The 24,647-nt window shown below is 43.1% G+C and overlaps 2 protein-coding genes across 4 annotated transcripts; both read right to left on the reverse strand.

Moving 5' to 3' along the window:
• Nucleotides 1-349: 349 nt before the first annotated feature.
• On the reverse strand, nucleotides 350-13,288 carry LOC106573416 (selenide, water dikinase 1). Of its 2 annotated transcripts, none has more exons than XM_014148441.3 (10): nucleotides 13,187-13,288; nucleotides 10,224-10,352; nucleotides 9,814-9,910; nucleotides 9,625-9,728; nucleotides 6,708-6,815; nucleotides 6,452-6,606; nucleotides 6,156-6,246; nucleotides 2,691-2,790; nucleotides 2,206-2,418; nucleotides 350-2,101 (listed from the first exon to the last, which is right to left on the reverse strand). In XM_014148441.3, the coding sequence occupies exons 2-10, from the start codon at nucleotides 10,317-10,319 to the stop codon at nucleotides 1,887-1,889; spliced, it is 1,179 nt and encodes a 392-aa protein (XP_014003916.1). In that variant the 5' UTR covers nucleotides 10,320-10,352; nucleotides 13,187-13,288; the 3' UTR covers nucleotides 350-1,886. The 2 variants fall into 2 exon arrangements, with proteins under 2 accessions (XP_014003916.1, XP_014003917.1); XM_014148442.3 differs by having other exon boundaries at nucleotides 13,173-13,230.
• Nucleotides 13,289-15,176: 1,888 nt separating this feature from the next.
• bend7 (BEN domain containing 7) lies at nucleotides 15,177-23,067 on the reverse strand. 2 transcript variants are annotated; one of them, XM_014148445.3, is made up of 10 exons: nucleotides 22,672-23,067; nucleotides 21,369-21,446; nucleotides 20,867-21,211; nucleotides 20,108-20,589; nucleotides 19,873-19,980; nucleotides 19,682-19,799; nucleotides 19,450-19,563; nucleotides 19,311-19,352; nucleotides 17,684-17,734; nucleotides 15,177-17,502 (listed from the first exon to the last, which is right to left on the reverse strand). In XM_014148445.3, the coding sequence occupies exons 1-10, from the start codon at nucleotides 22,739-22,741 to the stop codon at nucleotides 17,444-17,446; spliced, it is 1,467 nt and encodes a 488-aa protein (XP_014003920.1). In that variant the 5' UTR covers nucleotides 22,742-23,067; the 3' UTR covers nucleotides 15,177-17,443. The 2 variants fall into 2 exon arrangements, with proteins under 2 accessions (XP_014003920.1, XP_014003918.1); XM_014148443.3 differs by having other exon boundaries at nucleotides 19,311-19,355.
• Between the last annotated feature and the right edge of the window lie 1,580 nt (nucleotides 23,068-24,647).

The raw sequence follows: 24,647 nt of genomic DNA on the forward strand, positions 1-24,647 counted from the left end.
AACTGTGTGGCCAACTGCTGCCGTTGCCATGTATAATAGAGGAATTATATTCTGGTGTACAAAGTGGTTAGTTACTATATGGCATAATGACAATTTAGGGCTCTATTCAATCTGGATCGCTGAAGAGTTAGATTGCGCACTGGAAATGTTAAGGTCGTTTCCAATTGAGCCGACATATGCAGCGTTTACCGTGAATGTAGTCTCCGCTAATGCTGGAACGTTGCCTTTAAATTTCATTCACGCTGTAATGCTGAACTTCCATGGGACAGATTGAATAGAGCCCTTGATGTTGCTGTGTGTAGATGGCTACTTCCTGCTTTAAGAAAGAAGATGAGAGAACACACAGTCCTTCAGTGTAAGAGGATCCAGTTTTATTTCAGTTTGGAAGCAGTGCCATACAACCCTTTATGGTACCCGATATTAGAAAAGTCCTTATATCAGATGACTGGAGAGTATTAAGACTACACTGATCCCAACCAGGATGATTAGAAACAGATTGTAGATTTGAGATACTGTGAACAAAGTATACTACCGGTATACAAATGATGGAACCTCTAGGTACTGGAAGATTATATGGAACATCAGAGTAAGCTCTGCTACAGATGGATGCACTGGTATTATTTTCATGGAGAAAAGTGTCAACCAAGACTTGAGTGCTTTCAATTTCACCTGCCTCATATCATGACCCCTGCTTCCTGAAAAGGTAGTCGTACAATGCAACAGAGTTGAGACAGAATGCACCGACTTCTTCAAAATCCTATTGTGTGACCACATCTCTATAGGTGAGTATATCAAATTATCCCAGGCCGTTGTGTTCATTTCCTGTAAAATGATTTAATGTCCTTGTTATGAATGATCATATCACTGACTTAAAGTTCAGGGCAGCAATGTGAACAGACGGAGTCCACCTGAGATTCCATCAGTTTGATAGTGCTCTCGTAAAACAACGCAAGAAAATAAAACATCTATTTTATTTATTTTGGGGAAAAAATACAAAAAGTGAAAGTAAAAAAGCAACCCTTACGTTCACACTCTTTAAAGGCATTTTTCAATCTTTCAAGGCATCGCTTATAGCTTTCAACTTGAACTAGGCTTTTGAACTGTACACATAGTGAACGGACAAACAAAAACGCTATCTCGCTACCCATCACTTACACACGCTTAGCACCCTTTAAAAAGAGCCCAAAAGGCAACGGACACCCAGAGTCTCCAAAAGATTCAAAATGAATCAACAGTATCGGATAATCTTCATCATCATCATCAATTCTCAAACCCAGAAGCTGCCTGCCTCTACAATTAAACGTAACAGATTACAACAGACACAAAAGGCAAATGGATTTTTACTTTCGTTCTATTCTTTTGAGAGAATTTTTATTTTTAGTTGTGTGATGACCTGCCCCTAAGGCTTCTGTCTGAGGCAGGTGTGCATACACAGCAACCCAGTTAATTGTGTGTATGTATGTATGTATGTATGTATGTATGTATGTATGTATGTATGTATGTATGTATGTATGTATGTATGTATGTATGTATGTATGTATGTATGTATACATACATACACACACACGCTCTAGTTTAAGAATATGCGAAAAAAGAAAAAAAACTTGTCCGAGCTTGTGGTTCTGGTCTGCGTTGCAGGGGGGTGGGGGGGTTATTATGAGGTTGTCCGAGCTTGTGGTTCTGGTCTGCGTTGCAGGGGGGTGGGGGGGTTATTATGAGGTTGTCCGAGCTTGTGGTTCTGGTCTGCGTTGCAGGGGGGTGGGGGGGTTATTATGAGGTTGTCCGAGCTTGTGGTTCTGGTCTGCGTTGCAGGGGGGTGGGGGGGTTATTATGAGGTTGTCCAAGCTTGTGGTTCTGGTCTGCGTTGCAGGGGGGTGGGGGGGTTATTATGAGGTTGCGCCGGGGGTGGGGTTGACATTCTGTGTGGAGAGCTGAGGAGCGACCTCGATGATTCGTGGTTTGTCGATGATGCGGGCGGTGCGGTTGCCCTTCTCCACGATGCCGATGATCCAGGCCTGGTGGCCCTCGCCGTATTTAGGAGATTTGATCTCAGCGCAGAAACGAGCTGCCTGCTCCCTGGGAAGACAGATCAACAGACCCCCTACAGGTAGAGAGAGGTGGGTGATGATTATGTGTGTGAAAGACAAGCAAGACAGACAACAGACCGACAAAAACGCCCAGACACACACACACACACACACACACCTGATGTCTCAGGGCAGGTTCCGTGCATGAGTCCAAACATATTCCCGCAGGCCTTGGACACAGCTGCCATCTTGGCGAGCACGGGGAGGTTGTGGATGACGAACGACACCTCGCTACGCTGTTGCCGTGCCAATGTCTGGGCGTGGCCCAGGATCCCGAAGCCAGTGATGTCAGTGGCAGCGTGAGCATTGAAGGTGTGCATCAGACCAGCGGCTGTAGAGAGAAAAACAACGACATCAATATTTAAAATCACATTGGTCCAAACAATGGTAGAAGACAAGAGAGGAGCAGTAAGAGAAAGAAGGGAGGGAGAACAACTTGAGGACATGTACTTGGTCTGTCGAGTCAGGCTGTGTGTGTGTGTGTTTAAGACAAATTAAAGCTAACTAATCGTATCAAATCGACAGCTTCATATAAATCACGCTTCATTGTCCTTCATGAGGAAAAGTCCAGCCTCAGTATTTTACACACGTGTGCATGTGTACCTGTCCTGTTGAGCCGGGCCATGTTCATCATGGCTTCCTGATAGGCCAGCTCTACATCCTCCTGAGTCACCACTAGCTTGATCTTATTCCACTTGTCAGGCTGAAGGACAGACAGACAGACAGACACACACACACACAATATATACAGTACCAGTCAAAAGTTGACACACCTACTCAATCAAGGGTTTTCCTTTATTTTTACTATTTTCTACATTATAGAATAATAGTGAAGACATCAACACTATAAAATAACACATATTGAATCATGTAGTAACCAAAAGTGTTAATCAAAATATATTTGAGATTCTTCAAAGTAGCCACCCTTTGCCTTGATGACAGCTTTGCACACTCTTGGCATTCTCTAAACCAGCTTCATGAGGAATGTTTTTCCAACAATCTTGAAGGAGTTCCCACATATGCTGAGCACTTGTAGGCTGCATTTCCTTCACTCTGCAGTCCAACTCATCCAAACCCATCTCAATTGGGTTGAGGTCGGGTGATTGTGGAGGCCAGGTCATCTGATGCAGCACTCCATCACTCTCCTTCTTGGTCAAATAGCCCTTACACATCCTGGAGGTGTGCTGGGGTCATTGTCCTGTTGAAAAACAAATGAGAGTGGGACTAAGCACAAACCAGATGGGATGGCGTATTGCTGCCGAATGCTGTGGTAGCCATGCTGGTTAAGTGTGCCTTGAAATCTAAATAAATCACTGACAGTGTCACCAGCAAAGCACCCCCTCACCATCACACCTCCTCCTCCATGCTTCACGGTGGGAACCACATGCAGAGATCATCCGTTCACCTACTGTGCGTTTCACAAAGACACAGCGGTTGGAACTAAAAATCTCAATTTTGGACTGATCAGACCAAAGGACAGATTTCCACTGGTCTAATGTCCATTGCTTGTGTTTCTTGGCCCAAGCAAGTCTCTTCTTCTATTTGGTGTCCTTTAGTAGTGGTTTCTTTACAGAAATTCGACCATGAAGGCCTGATTCACGCAGTCTCCTCTGAACAGTTGATGTTGAGATGTGTCTGTTACTTGAACTCGGAAAATAATTTATTTGGGCTGCAATCTGAGGTGCAGTTAAGTCTAATGAACTTATCATCTGCAGCAGAGGTAACTCTTGGTCTTCCTTTCCTGTGGCGGTCCTCGTGAGAGCCAGTTTCGTCATAATCGACAGCTTCATGGGTTTTGCAACTGCACCTGAAGAAACTTTCAAGTTCTTGAAATATTCCGGATTCACTGACCTTCATGTCTTAAAGTAATGATGGAATGTCGTTTCTCTTCATTATTTTAGCTGTTCTTGTCATAATATGGACTTGGTCTTTTACCAAATAGGGCTATCTTCGGTATACCACGCCTACCTTGTCACAACACAACTGATTGAAGGAAAGAAGTTCCACAAATTAACAAGGCACACTTGTTAACTGAAATTGATTCCAGGTGACTTCCTCATGAAGCTTGTTGAGAGAATGCCAAGAGTGTGTAAATCTGTCATCTAGGCAAAGTGTGGATACTTTGAAGAAACTATTTTTATTTGTTTAAGAGTTTTTTGGTTACTACATGATTCCATATGTGTTATTTCATCATTTTGATGTCTTCACTATTATTCTACAATGTAGAAAATTGTACAAATAAATAAAATGGAATGAAAATGGAATGAGTAAGTGTCCAAACTTATGACTGGTACTGTACATACATACACAGTTCATTCGGAAAGTATTCAGACCCCTTGACTTTATCCACATTTTGTTACGTTACAGCTTTTTCTAAAATGTATTTTTTTTATATATAAAAAATAAATCCTCATCAATCTACACACAATACCCATTAATCACAAAGCAAAAATAGGTTTGTATCATTTTTAAATGTATTAAAATAAAAAAACTGAAATAATACATTTACATAAGTATTCAGACCATTTACTCTGTACTTTGTTGAAGCACCTTTGGCAGCAATTACAGCCTTGACTCTTCTTGCGTAGAATGCTACAAAGTTGGCACACCTGTTCATGGGGAGTTTCTCCCATTCCTCTCTGCAGACACTCTCAAGCTGTCAGGTTGGATGGGGAGCGTTACTGCACATCTATTTTCAGGTCTCTCCAGAGATGTTCGATTGGGTTCAAGTCCGGGCTCTGGCTGGATCACTCAAGGACATTCAGAAACATGTCCCGAAGCCACTCTTGCATTGTCTTGGCTGTGTGCTTAGGGTCGTTGTCCTGTTGGAAGGTGAACCTCCGCCCCAGTCTGAGGTCCTGAGCACTCTGGAGCAGGTTTTCATCAAGTATCTCTCTGTACTTTGCTCCATTCATCTTTGCCTCGATCCTGACTAGTCTCCCAGTCCCGACAGCTGAAAACATCCACACAGGATGAGGCTTCCACAACCATGCTTCACCGTAGGGATGGTGGAAGGTTTTCTCCAGACGGAACGTTTGGCATTCAGGCCAAAGAGTTCAATCTTGGTTTCATCAGACCAGAGAATCTTGTTTCTCATGGTCTGAGAGTCTTTCGGTGCCTTTTAGCAAACTTCAAGCGGGCTGTCATGTGCCTTTTACTGAGGAGTGACTTCTGTCTGGCCATTCTACCTTAAAAGGCCTGATTGGTGGAGTGCTGCAGAGATGGTTGTCCTTCTGGAAGGTTCTCCCATCTCCACAGAGGAACTCTGGAGCTCTGTCAGAGTGACCATTGGGTTCTTGGTCACCTCCCTGACCAAGGCCCTTCTGCCCCGATTGCTCAGTTTGACCAGGCGGCCAGCTCTAGGTTCCAATCTTCTTCCATTTAAGAATGGAGGCCACTGTGTACTTGGGGACCTTCAATGCTGCAGAAATATTTTGGTACACTTCCCCAGATCTGTGCCTCGACACAATTCTGTCTCTGAGCTCTACGGACAATTCCTTTCGACCTCATTCCTTGGTTTTTGCTCTGACATGCACTGTCAACTGTGGGACCTTATATAGACAGATGTGTGCCTTTACAAATCATGTCCAATCAATTGAATTTACCACAGGTGGACTCTAATCATGTTGTAGAAACATCTCAAGGATGATAAATGGAAACAGGATCCATCTGAGCTCAATTCCGAGTCTCATAGTAAAGGGTCTGAATACTCATGTAAATAAGGCATAATAATACATTTGCAAATTATTATTTTTTTAAATACTGTTTTAGCTTTGTTGTTATGGGGTATTGTGGGTAGATTTTTCAATTCAATTTTAGAATATGGCTGTAACGTAACAAAATGTGGAAAAAGTAAAGGGGTCTGAATACTTTCCGAAGGCACTGTATACATACACATGACATTAGACCACTTTGAATGAATGAAAACCACCGATAAAGCTTTAACTGTACTGTAGAGGTTGATATTTTGGGACAAATACAGACACCTTGTTTGTTGACATTTTAGTGTTGAAGTTACAATATAGGCTATTAAATCAAATGAAAGGTGGTTTGTGTGTTGACACTTACGATGTCCAGCCACTGGTGTACAGCCACAGCCACCTGAGTCCCCAGAGGTTTGGTGAGCACCAACACATCTCCTGGCACTGCGTTATCTGGCCTGAGGGACAGCAGAGAACACATCAACATGATCAATTCTGATATCATGATCAATTCTGATATCATGACTATCACAACACAAAATACAGCTCACATGAACAAACTAGCAATAGTTCAGAGGCTTAAACAGAGAACGAGACAGAGAGAGCGACCGAGAGGGGGCAAGAGATGGACAAGAGGGTAGCTGTCTATGAGAGCGTTCTTACATGATGAACTCATTAGGTTGACAGACGGTGGTGGCCACACCCCCCATGACCACCCAGGGGTTAAGCACCGTCTGTCCCCCCGTCACAGACGTGCCTGCTTCCTCTGACGCGTCTTTGAAACCCTGGATGATCAGAGGCATCACCTTGTCCCGCTCCTGACAGGGGCATAGAGAAAAGAGAGGGACCATTTAGTGGCTGGGTGCTACCCATTGGTGGTGGTGGTGTGTGTGAGTGTGTGTGTGTCAATGCAATTTACCTTTTCTGACAGTTTGTTACTGATCCCCAGTAGCATCAGCATGTTGTCACATTCCGTCACTCCCATGGCATACAGGTCACTTAGAACGTTGGCACACGCAATTCGCCCCTGCAGACAGTAAGGCATTATTGACATGATTTAGAAACACTACATGACCAAATGTAGGTGGAGACCTGCTCGTCGAACGTCTCATTCCAAAATCATGGGCATTTATATGGAGTTGGTTCCCCCCTTTGCTGCTATAACAGCATCTACTCTTCTGGGAAGGCTTTCCACTAGATGTTGGAACATTGCTGCGAGGAATTGCTTCCCATTCAGCCACAAGAGCATTAGTGAGGTCGGGCGATATGGCGTGGCTCACAGTCTGCGTTCCAATTCATCCCAAAGGTGTTCAATGGGGTTTAGGTCTGAGGTCAGGGCTCTGTGCAAGCCATTCAAGTTCTTCCACACTGATCTCGACAAACCATTTCTGTATGGACCTCGCTTTGTGCATCGGGGCATTGTCATGCTGAAACAGGAAAGGGCCTTCCCCAAACTGTTGCCACAAAGTTGGAAGCACAGAATCATCTAGAATGTCATTGTATGCTGTAGCGTTAAGATTTCCCTTTACTGAAACAAAGGGGCCTAGCCCGAACCAGGAAAAACAGCCCCAGACCATTATTCCTCCTCCACCAAACTTTACAGTTGGCACTATGCATTGGAGCGGGTAGCGTTCTCCTGGCATCCACCAAAGCCAGATTTGTCTGTCAGACTGCCAGATGGTGATACATCACTCCAGAGAACATGTTTCCACTGCTCCAGAGTCCAATATCGGCGAGCTTTACACCACTCCAGCCGACGGTCTTGGAAACCCGATCTCATGAAGCTCCCGACGAACAGTTATTGTGCCGACGTTGCTTGCAGAGGCAGTTTGGAACTCGTTAGTGAGTGTTGCAACTGAGGACAGATTAATTTTACGCGCTTCAGCACCCGGTGGTCCAATTCTGTGAGCATGTGACGCCTACCACTCTGTTGTTGCTCCAAGACGTTTCCACTTCACAATAACTGCACTTAGAATTGACCCGGGGCAGCTCTAGCAGCGCAGAAATTTGACAAACTGACTTGTTGGAATGTTGGCATCCCATGATTCACGTCGAAAGTCACTGAGCTCTTCAGTAAGGCCATTCTACTACCAATGTTTTTCTATGGAGATTGCACGGCTGTGTGTTCCATTTTATACACCTGTCAGGAACGGTGTGGCCGAAATAGCCGAATCCACTAATTTGAAGGGGTGTCCACATACACTATATATACAAAAGTATGAATGAAGATAACACATACTCCGCTCAAGGTGAAAGACTTCTGTCCAAAGCTCTCCGTAACTACTCAATCTACAGTGCATTCGGAAAGTATTCAGACCCCTTGACTTTTTCCCCACATTTTGTGGAAATACATTTTTTTTTTAATCCTCATCAGTCTACATCAGTCAACACACACTACCATCTACCCCATAATGACAAAGCAAAAACAGGTTTTTAGAAATGTTTGCAATTTTATTTTTTTAAATACCTTATTTACATAACTATTCAGACCCTATGAGACTCAAAATTTAGCTCAGGTGCATCCTGTTTCCATTGAAATCTTTCTAAAACTTGATTGGAGTCCACCTGTGGAACATTCAATTGATTGGACATGATTTGGAAAGGCACACACCTGTCTACATAAAGGTCTCACAGTTGACAGTGCATGTCAGAACAGAAACCAAGCCATGAGGTCAAAGGAATTGTCTGCAGAGCTCCGAGACAGGATTGTGTTGAGGCACAGATCTGGGGAAGGGTAGAACTGGCCACCCGGCAAACTGAGCAATCGGGGGAGAAGGGCCTTGGTCAGGGAGGTGACCAAGAACCCAATGATCACTGACAGAGCTCCAGAGTTCCTCTGTGTAGATGGAGAACCTTCCAGAAGGACAACCATCTCTACAGCACTCCACCAATCAGGCCTTTACGGTAGAGTTGCCAGACAGAAGCCACTCCTCAGTAAAAGGCACATGACCGCCCGCTTGGAGTTTGCCAAAAGGCACCTAAAGGACTCTCAGACCATGAGTAACAAGATTCTCTGGTCTGATGAAACCAAGATTGAACTCTTTGGCCTGAATGCCAAGCGTCACCTCTGGATGAAACCTGGCACCATCGCTACGGTGAAGCATCGTGGTGGCAGCATCATGCTGTGGGAATGTTTTCAGCGGCAGGGAACTGGGAGACTAGTCAGGATCGAGGGCAAGATGAATGAAGCAAAGTACAGAGAGATCCTTGATGAAAACCTGCTCCAGAGTGCTCAGGACCTCAGACTGGGGTGACGGTTCATCTACCAACAGGACAACAACCTTAAGCACACAGCCACGACAACGCAGAAGTGACTGAATGTCTGAGTGGCCCAGCCAGAGCCCGGACTTGAACCGGATCGAACCTCTCGGAGAGACCTGAAAATAGCTGTGCAGCGACGCTCCCCATCCAACCTGACAGAGCTTGAGAGGCTCTGCAGAGAAGAATGGGAGAAACTCCCCAAATACAGGTGTGCCAACCTTGTAGCGTCGTACCCAAGAAGACCCGAGGCTGTAATCACTGCCAAAGGTGCTTCAACAAAGTACTGAGTAAAGGCTCTGCATACTTATATAAATGTGATATTTCCCGTTTTTCATTTTTAATACATTTGTCTAAAAACCTGTTTTTGCTTCGTCATTATGGGGTATTGTATGTAGATTGAGGGGGGAAAACGATTTAATCCATTTTAGAAAAAGGCTATAACGTAACACAATGTGAAAAAAGTCAAGAGGTCTGAATAACTTTCAGAATTCACTGTATATGATATTCACAGGACCTAAAGCATGTGGTATAGCTGAAAACAGTAACACAAAGAGTGGTACAGAATGAAAACATACCATCATATAGGGGTCGTCCACTATGGGGTAGATGTAGTCTGTTGTCTGGACGAGAGAAAGGCCTCCGTGTCGGAGGGGGATGACACAGGTGTCCATACCAATGCCTGCATAGAACAGAGTTATTATTAAACTGTAAAAGTTATCTTAAGAATGGATGTGATTAAAGTGCATATGTGTATGTGTTCATACCAAGTCTGGGCATGACAGCCCCAAGGAACTGTTCATCCTCCTGATAGTGGTTCTCCTGCAGGGCTTCTAGAAGCTTCTGTAGCACATCCTGGGGCACCTAGGGAATAACAAGCAGATTACCTTAGAAGTACAAGTCAAGCATAATCGTAATCATCCTAATGTTAACATTTGTAGTGCTTCTCACACTCATCACAGTTTACATTGTATAGTTATGAACATAAAGTAAATGTCTGCTCATTGCTCCCAAACATTATTTAATATTGAAGCTAGGGATTCAGCAAGTAATATTCGTAAGCAGCAAAGACTGAGTGGACATTATCATTCTATTTAATGCCATTATACCAGTAGGCAGTCTTAGATGTTGCCTAATAACTCTCTCTTTACAGCGCCAGGGGCGTAGAAAAACCCACCTTGCAGCCCGTTCCTTTGAGCTCAGTGAAGCGTGTGAGTCTGAAGCTCTTGTCTAGCTCGTAGCTCTCTGGGTTAAACGACTCTCTGACAGACATGGCTGGAAACACTTTGGGATCTCAGTCAATAACCTGAGGTGGACAGAAGAGCGGGAAAAGAGGAGAGAGGGATGAGAAACATGTCTCAAGTAACACTGGACATTCACCACTGACTACACCTCTACTCTGTTCAACCAATCAGCATCTAGGATCAGGAAACAGTGACTAAGGATAACGGAACAGAGAAGGACTGAGGAATGAGTGAAGGAGAGGGTGTAAAACATGAAATATCCAGTTGTGTAACTACGACTAAACTGAAAAGGTACAGGTATAGTGGATGTTGACATTTGGTTAAAATGTATCCTCGGGTATCAATAGTGTTGAAGAATGTTGAAGAATGATTGACAACGTTATAGTGCTATTAATTGAGATTAGGTTATAACTCCAACATGTCCAAAGTGAGAACTTGCAAATACCTAATACAACTAAAACTGCCTTTTAATTTATGTATCTTTTAGTGGCTGAATCAGTTGATTCATGTTTTTAATTTGTTGAAAAATCCGATCTAAAATCAATCATAAATGAATTAATCGAAATACATTTGAGGGAAAAAAATTAACTTCTTAGAACTGTCAGAGATCTTTAAAGTAGGATAAATCCATCTAGACAGATTGTTTCAAAGCCAGCATTGCTAAATCTTTTTTGATTGTTCTAGTGAGCTGCCTACCAGGGATGTAGTGCACAGGCAGAGCCGCAATTTGAGAATACAAAGCTGGTGAAAATATTTCAGGAAATGTATTCTGATAAATGTTACTTAATTACGACTCAAATTCCATGAAAATTATAGTAAATGAATATGTAGGCTATATTAGCCTATAGGTAGGTAAATGGTGGTTTCTTCCCTTCCTTCCCTCTCTCTGGCGTGTGTGCAGAAGCCAGTCGGTCAGAGGCTTGACCATTTTGTGCGGGCCAAATCCAACGTAACAAGAACAGCCAGACAGAAAACTCCACCAGGGGTTGCTAAAACAGCTGTCCTCAAAACAGGTCGTTATGGACTTCGGGATCACGTACGATGCACTTGAACTCGCCCTACTGTCCGAGCGCTTAGCTTACAGCAACAAACCACCCCTATTCCATATGCAAACAAACAGATCCACCCCATGAATCATCAAACTAACAAGATCTAGGAACCAAATTCACTGTGCCTGCCTTGATGTTCATAAAACTCCACGGACCCCTCTTGCGTAGTGGAACCCAGAACAATGTGTGACCACTTGGTTAAGGTGCAGTCCTTTCACCACAATTCAAAGGGCCCTCAAATCGCTTACAATAACCCTGAACAAGATATGTTGCCCATGCTAATAGTCCTAGTCATCACTTATTATTATTATTACAAATAGAAGATCATCAGTTCTCACAATGGTGATTGTTTAGTAATCAAAGCTGAATCAATGCCTTGCAAGCTCACAATTATTAATTAGTATGTTACATAACAGAACTGAAAACAATAGTAGGGCCTATATACTGTAGCTTACTAGGCCTATTATATGTTACACCAAAAACACCTCCTCAGTTATTTCTTAGCTGAAGCTGAATAGTCTTTTTTTCCCCCTCGTGGCCAAAACTAGGCAGGATATAAGCCTATGTTTTGATTTAAACAATATAGGCCTACAATAAAGGCTAATAGTTTGTTAACACCATCTGCTTTAATTTGCGTAAGAAACAGTAATTCAAGAAGATCAAAAAACATATTCCCATGAAACTTATTGAGATCAAATGATTGGCATGCAGTTTGGAGTGTCCACTGGTAAAACGTGAAGATTTAACATTCACAATTGACAGTGATGGCCTATATTGAAATGAGGTATGCCAAACTTGGTGTTTATGGGTATTAAAAATATTAAATGTTCTGACAATATGTGTGGGCATAGGAAGACGTTATATTTGGAGGATGCATTTTATGCATAGGCCTGTTCTACAATGATATTAAATAGGCTACATCTGTTGGTACAAACTTTAATTGAGAAATGATGACATCTTTTTTTTTTCGCTCCCTCCCCTAAAGAAAATAGCACTACATCACTGTTTACAAACACCTTTATAGACATAGAATCAGACCTAACTCATGTAATTTCTTTAATAAATAAAACAGAAATAGAATACATTCTATAAAACAAAATCCCAGCAGCAGGCTAGGACTAGGAGCAAACTTTCCCTGTGTGATCGAGCCTGTGTTTCATCATGGGTCTGGCTAAATTGTTGCGCTCAGGGCCTAGTTTGAAACGGTTTAACAGGGGCGTTTTGGAGGCTCCTGAAACAGTGCGAGGAGGATGTGAAGTTGGGCTAGTGTGCGCCAGCTCCAGTTAAATCATGCACCAGTCATTTGCAGCCAACTTTCAACTTCAGCAGTCAAAAGTTAGAAATATGAACTATCTACAGACAGCAAAACATTATGTTAACAATAATTCGGTGGGCTAGCTGCAAGACTGGAAAAGCCCACCGATTTGAACAAACCTGCCTGAGAGCTAACGTTTGCTAATCAAAGAGTTAGCTATCAATCAAGTGTGACTGACTGGGCCTCATACAGGATTTAAAAAGCGTATAAAATAGTACTGTATTCATCATTTCAGTTATCGAAACCAGAACAATAAGGAGCATTTTATGGTTCGAAGTAAGCGGGAGGCGCAGTGTATAAAAATGTCGGCGGTGGAAAAAATTAACCCCTTCGTGTCCAGCGCCATGCGAGACGTGCAACAACAGACTTTGTAACAATAAAATAGCGCCATTACATGCAACTTGCACACAGTTTCTCATCATATGCTGCCTACGATATATTTAAAGTACCCCCCCTTGCATTTACAGGGCTGAAGCGGAGGTATATTCCTATAACATTTCCCCTTTAATTGCTCTCACCAGTTTATCCTTACCGGTTTTGCTTTAGCTTCGGGTCTCCCGATACAAGAGAAGGGACAGTACCAGAATGCATTTGGAGTAAATCGGGTGCCTCTGAAGATAGCCTGACGAAAAATACATTCCTTTTTATTTCTTGTTTTTTAACAGAATATTACATTTATTCGGCGTTGGGAGGTGCATAAAATAAATAGATGTACATGCGTCAGATTATATCGCAACGTGAGGAAAGTAATCACAACTGGGGCATTTTTTTGATTAAGCACGAGCAAAAATACTATTTTGTCTGTGGCACGAGATCACAAAGGGTCCTTCACAAGGAGACTGGCGTTTTTACCTCCCCTTTAAAGAACCGCAGAGTCTGGCAATAAAAAGTCAACAATGGATTGTACCTTTAATTTAGTATTTTCCCTCCAATGTGATCCCTCACATCAGTAGTATTACATATGTTGTAATCTAGTTCATAGTATTCACAGTAGAAACAGTGCATGCATAATGTTATATGATTGCACATGCAATGTTAAATTACCTCTGAATTCCAGTATATGTTCAGTAGGCTATCGGTTTTTATAAAACGTGTCATTTGTGTGTGGTTTTAACCATGTGGGAAAAGACACTGATAACTTTGCAAATGAATGACTGAATGAATGATTTGCATTAATCGACTTGCTAAATGTAATTTTAATTAGGTCTTACAATTATACTCCTAATATGTACAGCACAAAGGCATTGATGCATCTGGAACTACTGAATGGTGCTGATATGAGGGTTAAGCAATGGGAACATGAAGTATCATTTATAGTAGACAATTCATAATGTTTAGGGGCACGTTCGAGTGGATCATTTTTGTAAAGTCGGTGACCATCTTTCAAAGTGTATTGCATTATGGGGTTAAAAATGTCCGACTAGCGCCTACATGTCGACTGTATGAACTTTACAAAAATCATGTGATCAAAGGTCATTTAAGGTTTTGGTCGTGTTCCCCGGCTCAGACGTTGCATACCACGTCAACCGACTGTGCAGTTGGGCACAATATTGCTATAACATATGATGTGGTTAGCTAATACGTAACATATTGAGGTGTTTTAAGATCTGGCAGGTATCAGCAATGTCTGAGCAGCGTCTGATCCGAGGAACGGAACTTTTGACTGCAGTCGACTGCAAGTTTCTGCAGTTGTTACCAACTTCATCCTGCAGCCATCGCCTGCATTGCGGGAGACTATTGCCAACCAATCATTACAGTGTTTTTTTTGGACCCACGCAAATGTGACCAAAGACATGACTGAAACAGGAAACAACTTTGCCGTGATTCCTGTATACAGTGGATACGTACAAATGAATGTGATATTTGATGCTCTCTCACTGATTGATTGTACAATGTAAACACATATGATTTCAGTTTGTGATGTAAGGGTTGGAGCCATGTTTATTTCAACATTATAAAGAAAAATGTTTATAAACAAATGCAACACTGCAATGTGAGCCTTGCTGTTGGAAAACTACATTAGTGTCCGACTTTCGGATGTCGCATACACCTTCCCCGACTTCATTCCGCAACTTTTGTCTACAGTCAGTTGCTTTCGCCTTACCACTCAAACGCACCCAAGATGTTTCCACCTGTCTGTGGTAAGGAGAGGAGGCTTTTGATATGTTCCAACAGAACCAGAATGGTGTTGGGCTCCTGGCAAACACTAGATGTAGAAAATCACTGTTTTAAAAATGTTTAAACTTTTGATGTCATTGGGTAGAACTTTTTAACTTTGTATTTTCACATATACACTGGTATTGTGCTGGAGATAATGAAAATTAGGTTGGAAAGTGGTGGAATTGCCCTTTAACTCGAACCCTAATTTCACCCCAACACTGTGTACTTGCTCATTATCAGTTCTGACAATCTCACTTGAACTCTTGTTCATAATTCTAGCACAACACTGATAATCAAAGGAGCTATCAATTACAGTGTTTGCTCTCAATGCAGCACTCATCATCAACTAAAACACTGTACCATCAGATCATATTTAGTTTAATATGTATTATACACAGTCAACTGTACATGTACACAAAGGAGCCTTACATGAAGGTGTTGGCAGGTGGCACAGTGAACACAAATAAAAACTGTACTGTCCTATTGGTCACATTAATAACATAAATGGCACTGAGGTGCATAGTGAGTGGCAGGTTAGAATGCCATTAAGACAACACATTACAGTCTACATGGTATACAAAACCAGAACTATTTTAAAAGGCGCAATCCGTACATTTGAGGTTCATAAGTTCAAAGATGTCACCTGGAAGAGATGTTGTTTTTATTTTGTAGGACTGAGGGACTTTACAAGTGCAAAACAAAGAGTTACTAGGAAGTTATCCACCTTTGTTTTCAGATAAACAGTCATAAAGAGACAACAACCCTGCTGAAAAAAACCCAGCATAGACCAGCACAGACTGGTGACCAGCCTTCATTGTGTTTTCGCTGGTGACCAGCAGGGTTGGGGTCAATTCCAATTCTATTTCAAATTCAATTCTCGAATTCAAGCAGGAAGTGGAGAATGTACTTGGAATTTGCAACCTGCATTTAGAATGACTGCCAAGGTAGGGAGAATTGGACAAAGGAGACTACCGAAACCAGGGATGGGCAACTTTGATTGGGTTGGGGGCCACAAAAAAATCTGAACTCATCATGAGGGGCCCACAGTGGCTCAAGGGTCTGCGTAACCACATCCATACCCACATATGCAGTCAGAGCCGGCCCTAACATTTTAGTGTCCCTGCTGGACAGAAGAAAAAAAACGGAAGTTAATTTCCTGAAATAATTTTTTGCCACTCTACATATTTTTCCATTGGGAGTATAGAAGATTTCACAATTTTACAGCTAATTTCCTGCAAATCTTCACATTTTTCCATAGGGTGGAGAGAAATGTTTGCAGTTTTTAATATGATATCTGAGGGAGAGTGCGGGCTTACAAAAAGGGAGCCACCTAAACCATTTAAACTGGAACAACCATCTCAGTAAAGGGTGCAATAAGTCCAACTGCTAATGGATTGGATTAGTTTAGGAAAAGGTATGTTATTTAGCTTTGTACAGCATAAGATTACTCAATCAATCCATTTATCAGTCAACGTGCATGCAAAAACACAGATATTGAAACCAACAATTCAAAAAAATATACCTGCAATAAAGCATGCTGGGAAATATGATAGTCGTGATTTTGAGTGTCAATGTTTTACTACAGAGTAGAAAGGATACAATCACGCTCAACTCTGGTTATTAACACCAAGGGGTTATTTTACAACACTGTGTTAATTTAAGTCCTGCACTAAAAAACCTCTCATTAATTTTATGGAGAGTGGAATTCCACTCTACATTTAGTATTTTTTGTATTACTTAGACAGACACATAGCATTAAGGGTGGAGTCGGATTTTAACCCTGGTCTATGGTGGGGAAGCACACATTTGCTTGTTGCTGGGAGTGTTTCCCACATGACCTCGACTCTGGACGATCCTCTCATTTCTAACATGAATCTTGTTTCGAACAATTCAGTTAAAGAGATACGTGAGAATTTTGGCAATGAGGCCCTTCATCTACTTCCCCAGAGTCAGATGAACTTGTGGATACCATTTCTATGTCTCTGGGTATCTGCTAGCATGTTTTTCAATGATCACCAGTGTCCAAAACCCAGCAAAGGCTGGTCACCAGCGAAAAACACAACGAAGGCTTGTCACCAGCGAAAACACAACGAAGGCTGGTCACCAGCATAAACACAACAGAGGCCGGTCTGCCAGCGAAAACACAGCGAAGGCTGATCACCAGCAAAAACACAATGAAGGTAGGTCATCAGTGAAAACACAACGAAGGCTGGTCTGCCAGCATAACCAGCTAGACCATGCTGGTCAGACCAGCTAGACCATGCTGGTCTTCCAGCATAACTAGCTAGACTTTGCTGGTCAGCCAGCAGAACTAGCTAGACTATACTGGTCAGACTGGTGTGTGTGTGTGTATTTCTGTGTGTGTCTGTGTGTGTGCATGTGCTGTGCATATGTAAAACAAAGCAGTCCATGGAAACTAACTACATTTCACTAACCAACTTATTTTGGTCACTGTCATGTTTTTTTCTCTACAACCACAATACAATTTTGACATAGCTGTAAAAGACCAATACATCTTCCAAAATTGACTTTCTAAAGTGGCACAACGCATCAAGTTAGTGGAGCAACAAAGACATAAAGTACAGTGCGTTGTATCTTCATTGCAAGTTGTTGGTTCACAGCACCGGCATCAATCAGTCACATTCTTCCCCACCTTAACCAAACATGCTGGCTTGTTGTAGTCACAGCCTACAGGACACATTTTCAATTAAAACATTGTTATATCAAATGTAATTAAATCATCAAATTATAACCTGAGTGTGTGTGTGTGTGTGTGTGTGTGTGTGTGTGTGTGTGTGTGTGTGTGTGTGTGTGTGTGTGTGTGTGTGTGTGTGTGTGTGTGTGTGTGTGTGTGTGTGTGTGGTGTTACCTGTTGTTAGAAACTCCCTCTCCTCCCTCTCTCCAGACAGCTGAAGAGATTCTATTGCAAGAATATGATATCACCATAGTTATCAATCCACATTAAAACATGTATTTATTTATTTATTTAACCTTTATTTAACTAGGCTCCCGAGTGGCTCAGCGGTCTAAGGAACTGCATCTCAGTCCTAGAGGCATCACTACAGACCCTGGTTTGATTCCAGGCTGTATCACAACCGGCCATGATTGGGAGTCCCGTAGGGCGGCGCACAATTGGCCCAGCGTCGTCCGGGTTAGGGTTTGGCCGGGGTAGGCCGTCATTATAAATAAGGATTTGTTCTTAACTGACTTGCCTAATTAAATTAAAATTAAAACACACCCAAGGACGAGAAAGAAAATAAAAGGTGTGTGGCCATTACAAAATGGGGAAAATTAAATGATAATGTGGAAAGTGTCACCTCACAATATGTTCACAGTTTACTGTGAAGCAAACATACAGATGTTCAGCATTTACTACGATACTACTGTCAGTGGTGGAAAAAGTACCCTATTGTCATACTTGAGTAAAAGTAAAGATACCTTAATAGAAAATGACTCAAGTAAAAGTGAAAGTCACCCAGTCAAATTCTACTTCAGTAAAAGTCTAAAAGTATTAGTTTTAAAATATACTTAAGTATCAAAAGGATAGCCAAAGGCCCACTCCAACACTCAGACATAATTTACAAATGCAGCATTTGTGTTCAGTGAGTCCGCCAAATCAGAGGCAGTAGGGATGAGCAAGGATGTTTTCTTGATAAGTGTGTGAACTGGACCATTTTCCTGTGCTGTTAAGCATTCAAAATGTAAAGAGTACTTTTGGGTGTCAGGGAAAATGTCTGCAGTAAAAACTACATTATTTTCTTTAGGAATGTAGTGAAGGAAAAGTAAAGTACAGATACCCCCAAAAAACTACTTAAGTAGTACTTTCAAGTATTTTTACTTAAGTACTTTACACCACTGACTACTGTTAATGTAGAGAGTTTGCTAGTCTCCAGTGTACTGATGTTCTCATATGAGAGCTGCTGTTAAAGGGGGTGAGCTCAGTCCAGTCTAACACAGTTCAGTACATCCTCTGGACAGTGTCCACATCCCCCACCCTAATGTTACAGAACTTCTGGACTGATACATGATGAGGTAATAGAGAACTACAGACAGACAGAGGGAGAAAGGAGCAGGGTAGACAGAGAGGGAGAGAAGTCAGAAACAGATGTGGAGGGCAAAAGAGAGGGAACGAGGGAAATAATAAGAAAGAAAGAGTGCGAGAGATAAAGATGGGAGACATGAGAAAGAGAGTAGAGGGATTGGTGAAAGAGCGTGAGAGACAGAGGAGAGAGAAGGGGAGTGTCTGTGAAAGAGTAAGTTGAAATAGAGAGGAGCAGGAGAGAGAGTAGCACCGTGTGAAACTAATTAGCTGACATTTTGGGAGTCTGAGAAGAGAATGTCAGATGTCAGGGGGATCGCCTCACTTAAACATACCGGACAAAGACAGAGCCATTACACCCAAGGTGCATAAACCAGGGACGGATGGGTGAGCGAGGGAGGGGCAGGGGGAATGTCAGGTGCAGCGACTGTTGTCATGCGTGTGCATATGTGTGTACCTGTGCAAGGTCTGTTGAAGATATCCTGAGGGTCTGTAGCCTCTGCTGAGTCCACAAAACAACAGAGTTTCAGTAAGATACATTCTGAACCAACACACACACACCACACACACACACACACACACACACACACCCCTACCTCTCTTTAGTCGTCTGCGGGCAAGTTTGATCTGGTCCTGTAGTATCTGGACCCAATCTCGAGGGCCTGGCAGCTTCTCTATTCTGTGAGCTGTGCAGTACTTCTCTGTAAACACTAGACACAGCATGGGAGATTTACAGAAGACCCAACAAAACAAATAGATATTACATCTCTCTCTCGCTCCACGCCCGATCTCTCTCCACTCCACTCTCACGGTGTGTTTTTTTCCTACCTTTAATGGCTCCCACAATGTTCTGGTCCAGTCCTTTCCTTTGGTCGTTCAGACCTCTCTTCCTCTTGCCGTTGGGCAGTGAGTTAGCTAGCGTGGTGTCGTCAAAGAAGGCGCACACCTGTGACCAAGATGGTGTGTCAATCAACATAAATAAAGTGAATAAAGCCAGTGATAAGGTTAATAAGACCCACCAACTTCCTGAAGAGCAGGCTTCCAGAGCGTGTGTAGTTGACCAGGATTGAGTCCAGCTGGGCCTTGGGAATAAACACCTCATAGTCCTCCGCTAGACGCACCTCACTCTGGGGGAGAGAGAGAGAGAGAGAGAGAGAGAGGCATATTCGTCCCACAACAGAGACAGACAGACTGATAGTACCCCCCCCCCCCCCCCACACACACACACACACACACACCCACAGTGCACCATACCTCTGAGGTTTGAAGACCTTTGGGTTGTCTATAGTTAGGATTGTGTGTGTCGTCACCAGGGATGGGCTTGTTCTGCATGGACAGGGTTTGTACTGAGAGCTCGGGTGAGGTGGAGATAGAGGGTGAGGCAGGGGTGTGCACAGGTCTCTCCAGCTCTCTGCTCCCCCTCTCCCTCCTTCCCCCGGACTCCAGGGGTACACAGGTGGGGGATGAGGGGGGGAGAGGGGGAACAGCTGCCCTCATGCTGGGTGCGCTCAGTGGAGCAACCTTGTGGACAGGACGTCTCTTGCGGGGTCTGCGACGCGAAGCTGTAGGAACAGGGCAAGGGGGGCAGGGAGGGGCCCTGTGCTCCTGCTTCTCCTGGGAACCTTTCTGTGTCTGCATTAGCCTCCTCATGGTGCGTAGCTCCTGTAGAATGGCCTGTAAGGTGCTCTTACAGTTACACATACAGCAGGGAGCCTCGACCACTGCAGGAGCCTCATCTGCACGGGAACACACAGACACACATTCACATACACACGTGTCATTACATGGGACAAACGTTTTGCCCAGGCAGCTCTGACACCCCATGCCTCTGTCTGACTGTTTAAATGACACAAGCTTCTCCACTGTCTGTCTGCCTTACCAGACAGGGACTGATAGAGGCCTCTTTATGATGTCACTGCTCTGTATAATGATGTGGTTGTCTGGTTCTGCAGACATTGTCTGGATGGATGATAGGCCTCCCCCCCCCCCCCCCCCCCCCCCCCCCCCCATTACCATTAGTTTTGACTGTGCCTTTGGTGGTTGTGTTGAGCATCCTCTGGGTCTTGGAGCGTGTGCCGTATTGGCCAGACCCCTGGCCGTTGGGGACTGGATTGGGTATAGACATGGGACTGGGCTCTGTTTCCCCTGCTGAGCTCCAGACACTGATCTGGGGGTCCTCCAGGTCTGGGGGCAAAGCAGCAGGCTGCGCCCAGCTCAGGTGCTCCTCCTGGGGCTCCTGTTTGAGGCTGTTTCCCTCTGCTCCCACACGCTGGTACATCCGGCCGGCCTTGTCACTCAGCAAACGCATCATGCCTGTGATCTGTCTCTTAATCTCCACACCCTCATCACCCAACCAGGCTGGTGAGGAAAGAGAGGAGTTAGAAAGAGAGGATGTGTGTGTGTGTGTGTGTGTGTGTGTGTGTGTGTGTGTGTGTGTGTGTGTGTGTGTGTGTGTGTGTGTGTGTGTGTGTGTGTGTATTTTTCCTGACTAAAATAAAGAGCATGAATATCATACCTTCTGGCATGGCAGTATCTTTTGATGCTCCATTGACATGTATATTGATGGCATTGTCAAAACTCCTTGCGTCAAAATCTGTGAAAATAAAAATACCAGAGATCTGTAATATGTAGGGTACAATCAGGGTAGTTTGGTGTATATCCAAAATAATGACATTAAAATAAATACAATTATGTTTGTTTGACTGATGATAATATACATATGAGGGTTGACATACAATGAATGTACAAACATTTAGGAACACCTTTCTAATACTGAGTTGCACCACCTTTTTCCTTCAGAACAGCCTTAATTCGTTGGGGCATGGACTACAAGGTGTCGAAAGTGTTCCACAGGGATGCTGGCCCATGTTGACTCCAATGCTTCCCACAGTTGTCTCAAGTTGGCTGGCTGTCCTTTGGGTGGTGGACCATTCTTGATACACACAGGAAACTGTTGAGCGTGAAACACCCAGCTGCATTGCAATTCTTGACACACTCAAACCGGTGTCCCTGGCACCTATACCCTTTTCAAAGACACTTCAATCTTTTGTCTTGCCCATTCACCCTCTGAATGGCACACACACAAAATCCATGTCTTAAATGTCTCAAGGATTAAACATCATTCTTTAACCTGTCTCCTCCCCTTCATCTACACTGATTGAAGTGGATTTAACAAGTAACATCAATAAGGGATCATAGATTTCACCTGGATTCACCTGGTCAGTCTGTCATGGAAAGAGCAGGTGTTCCTAATGTTTTGTACACTCAGTGTATGTATGAAAACATTGCATTCCTCTGTCTAGGCCCACATCATGCACTATGCTATGGTAATTCTGTGGGCTGTGATGTAAACCAATGATTCTCCACCCTCCTCCCATTCAGCCCAGATTCCACCACCTGTGGATGGTATTGTATGATGAAATCTTTCTCACTAAAAACACTCTCTCAGTTGCAGCTCTCAGAAAGATTATTCTCACTAGTTCACAAAAAAAGTGCCCTAAAGGCTAGCCAAATACAAGAGTAAAACACATAAAATAATATTCTAATCATATTCTGTACAAAATCACTGATCCACTGCCTAAATGCTCTCTCGATTTGCTTAGTTCGTTGCGTTGGTTGAATTTCCTTTTTCTAATGCTCACTCACCTAGCTATTTTTTTGGAAACCATGACGAGTGAGTTATACATGCATAACAGGTACATACCTATGTACTGACGTAGCCATCTCTAGCCTATTGTTTACAGTGTAGCACTGACTTGCTCACAACGCCAGACGTTCACAGACACAGAGACAGACACGCAGTCTCCCGTATCCCCTACCTTGCTCTTGCTCATGGACCAGTTTGAAGCTCTGAGATTTCCTTCTTCTTTTCCTCTCGCTAAACTCCATCTTTACAGGATCTGTGTGTTGTAGAGCCGAGGATGCCTCATCAGAAAGCGAAGCGCGCAGTGCATCCGCACACAGAAGATCACTGACCGTCTGCCCTAATAATGCTCCGTTAAAATTCGCCTTCAAGATCTTTTATAGTTCCATCAAACCTTCCCTCTGTAAAAGCTCTTCAAATAATAACTGAGGAACTAATTGTTTTTCATCACAGTCATCTTTTAAATGGGTTGTCCTCAGAGGGCTGTCCGTTTTTTGGCTATGTAAATAAATAAATGACTTAATACTTACAAATTCGTCACATCTATGCCTTTGCGCCACCTGATGGTCGCAACAATCCAGTTCTCTGCTATATTATGGACTGGAGGGTCAACACTTAAGTGATAATGCCCGAGAAGCCGGCTTCGTCTCTGCCTAACACCTGTGCCAATATATTCTCCAAACACCGGCTTCTCGGGCATTATCACTTAAATAACAATTGAAAAGATTAATAGGATTTAGAAATTAGAATAGCTACATGAATATATTATATTCTATATTCTGTTGGCGATAGAGTGTTGTTCTGTCTTGTGATGTAAATTATTTTATAAGACTTGATTATTCAGTCTTAATAACACATTCTTAATTTCATATTATATTTTTTACATTTTAGTCATTTAGCAGACGCTCTTATCCAGAGCGACTTACAGTAGTGAATTCATACATTTCATACATTTTTTATTTTTTATTTGTGCTGGCCCCCCGTGGGAATCGAACCCACAACCCTGGCGTTGCAAACACCATGCTCTACCAACTGAGCTACTCTATTTTTCAACACAGAGTTTTGGTGAACGGTGTGTCTGCGGTTCCGGATTTTCTGGAACCCGATTTACAGTGGCTAATTATACATAGATTTCTGCACGTGTGTGATTCTTATGTAGCTGCTGCCCAGCTAGAAACAAGGACTTGGCCCAATCCTGGCGAGCCAGAACTGATTTAATCAGTAGAATCCGGGTGCCATATTTAATGACTGCCCAGAATCGGGTTGATTCTGTCTACCAGAACTTTTTGGTATTTTTTATTTAACTAGGCAAGTCAGTTAAGAACAAATTCGTATTTACAATGACGGCCAAACCCTAACCCTGAAGACGCTGGGCCAATTGTGCGCTGCAGTATGGGACTCCCAATCAAGGCCGTTATGATACAGCCTGGAACCAGGGTCTGTAGTGACGCCTCTAGCAATGAGATGCAGTGCCTTAGACCACTGCGCCACTCTGGAGTCGGTATCTTGCCAGAATCCCACCAGAAGTGTACCGATGCAAAGTCATATTAATAAATTCCTATTAATATTACCCATCCACCCCCCTCAAAGTCGGCATGGTGTTGGTCCAGTTGACGACACCCAACGCTAACTCTCAGCCGATCATGCCTTCACTCAACCGAGTGTGGCATGAGTCCTGGTGCTAGCTGGGTGCCCAAGTAGCTTCTGCTCAGTGCTCCGCTGCCTCTTCCCCCTTATTGACACGGAGGGGAAACTTCATGTTGTACACTAAAGATATGGTCAACATGTTCGATATATGCATTCCATGGCTCAAGCGTGATTTTTTTTTCATGTTGTAGCCTACACAAAAATACATGATAGACATGTTCGTACAAACTTTGTTGTAACAGTATATTTAGGCAAGAATATCAAACACAAGCAAGACGCATACAGGCAGTCAAAATAGATGTGATTTTCTATCCGATTTTATTTCGGTATTACTGGGCTATATTTAAGCAATAAGGCATACTTACCACAGCTAAGGGTTGTTCCTTCTACGACGCAACGCGGAGTGCCTTGATACAGCCTTAGCCGTGGTATATAGGCCATATACCACTAACCCCCGAGGTGCCTTATTGCTTTTAGAAACCGGTTGCCAACACAGTAAGGCAA

The sequence above is a fragment of the Salmo salar genome, chromosome 16 (assembly GCF_965601325.2).
Source record: "Salmo salar chromosome 16, fSalSal1, whole genome shotgun sequence".
NCBI lineage: Eukaryota > Metazoa > Chordata > Actinopteri > Salmoniformes > Salmonidae > Salmo > Salmo salar.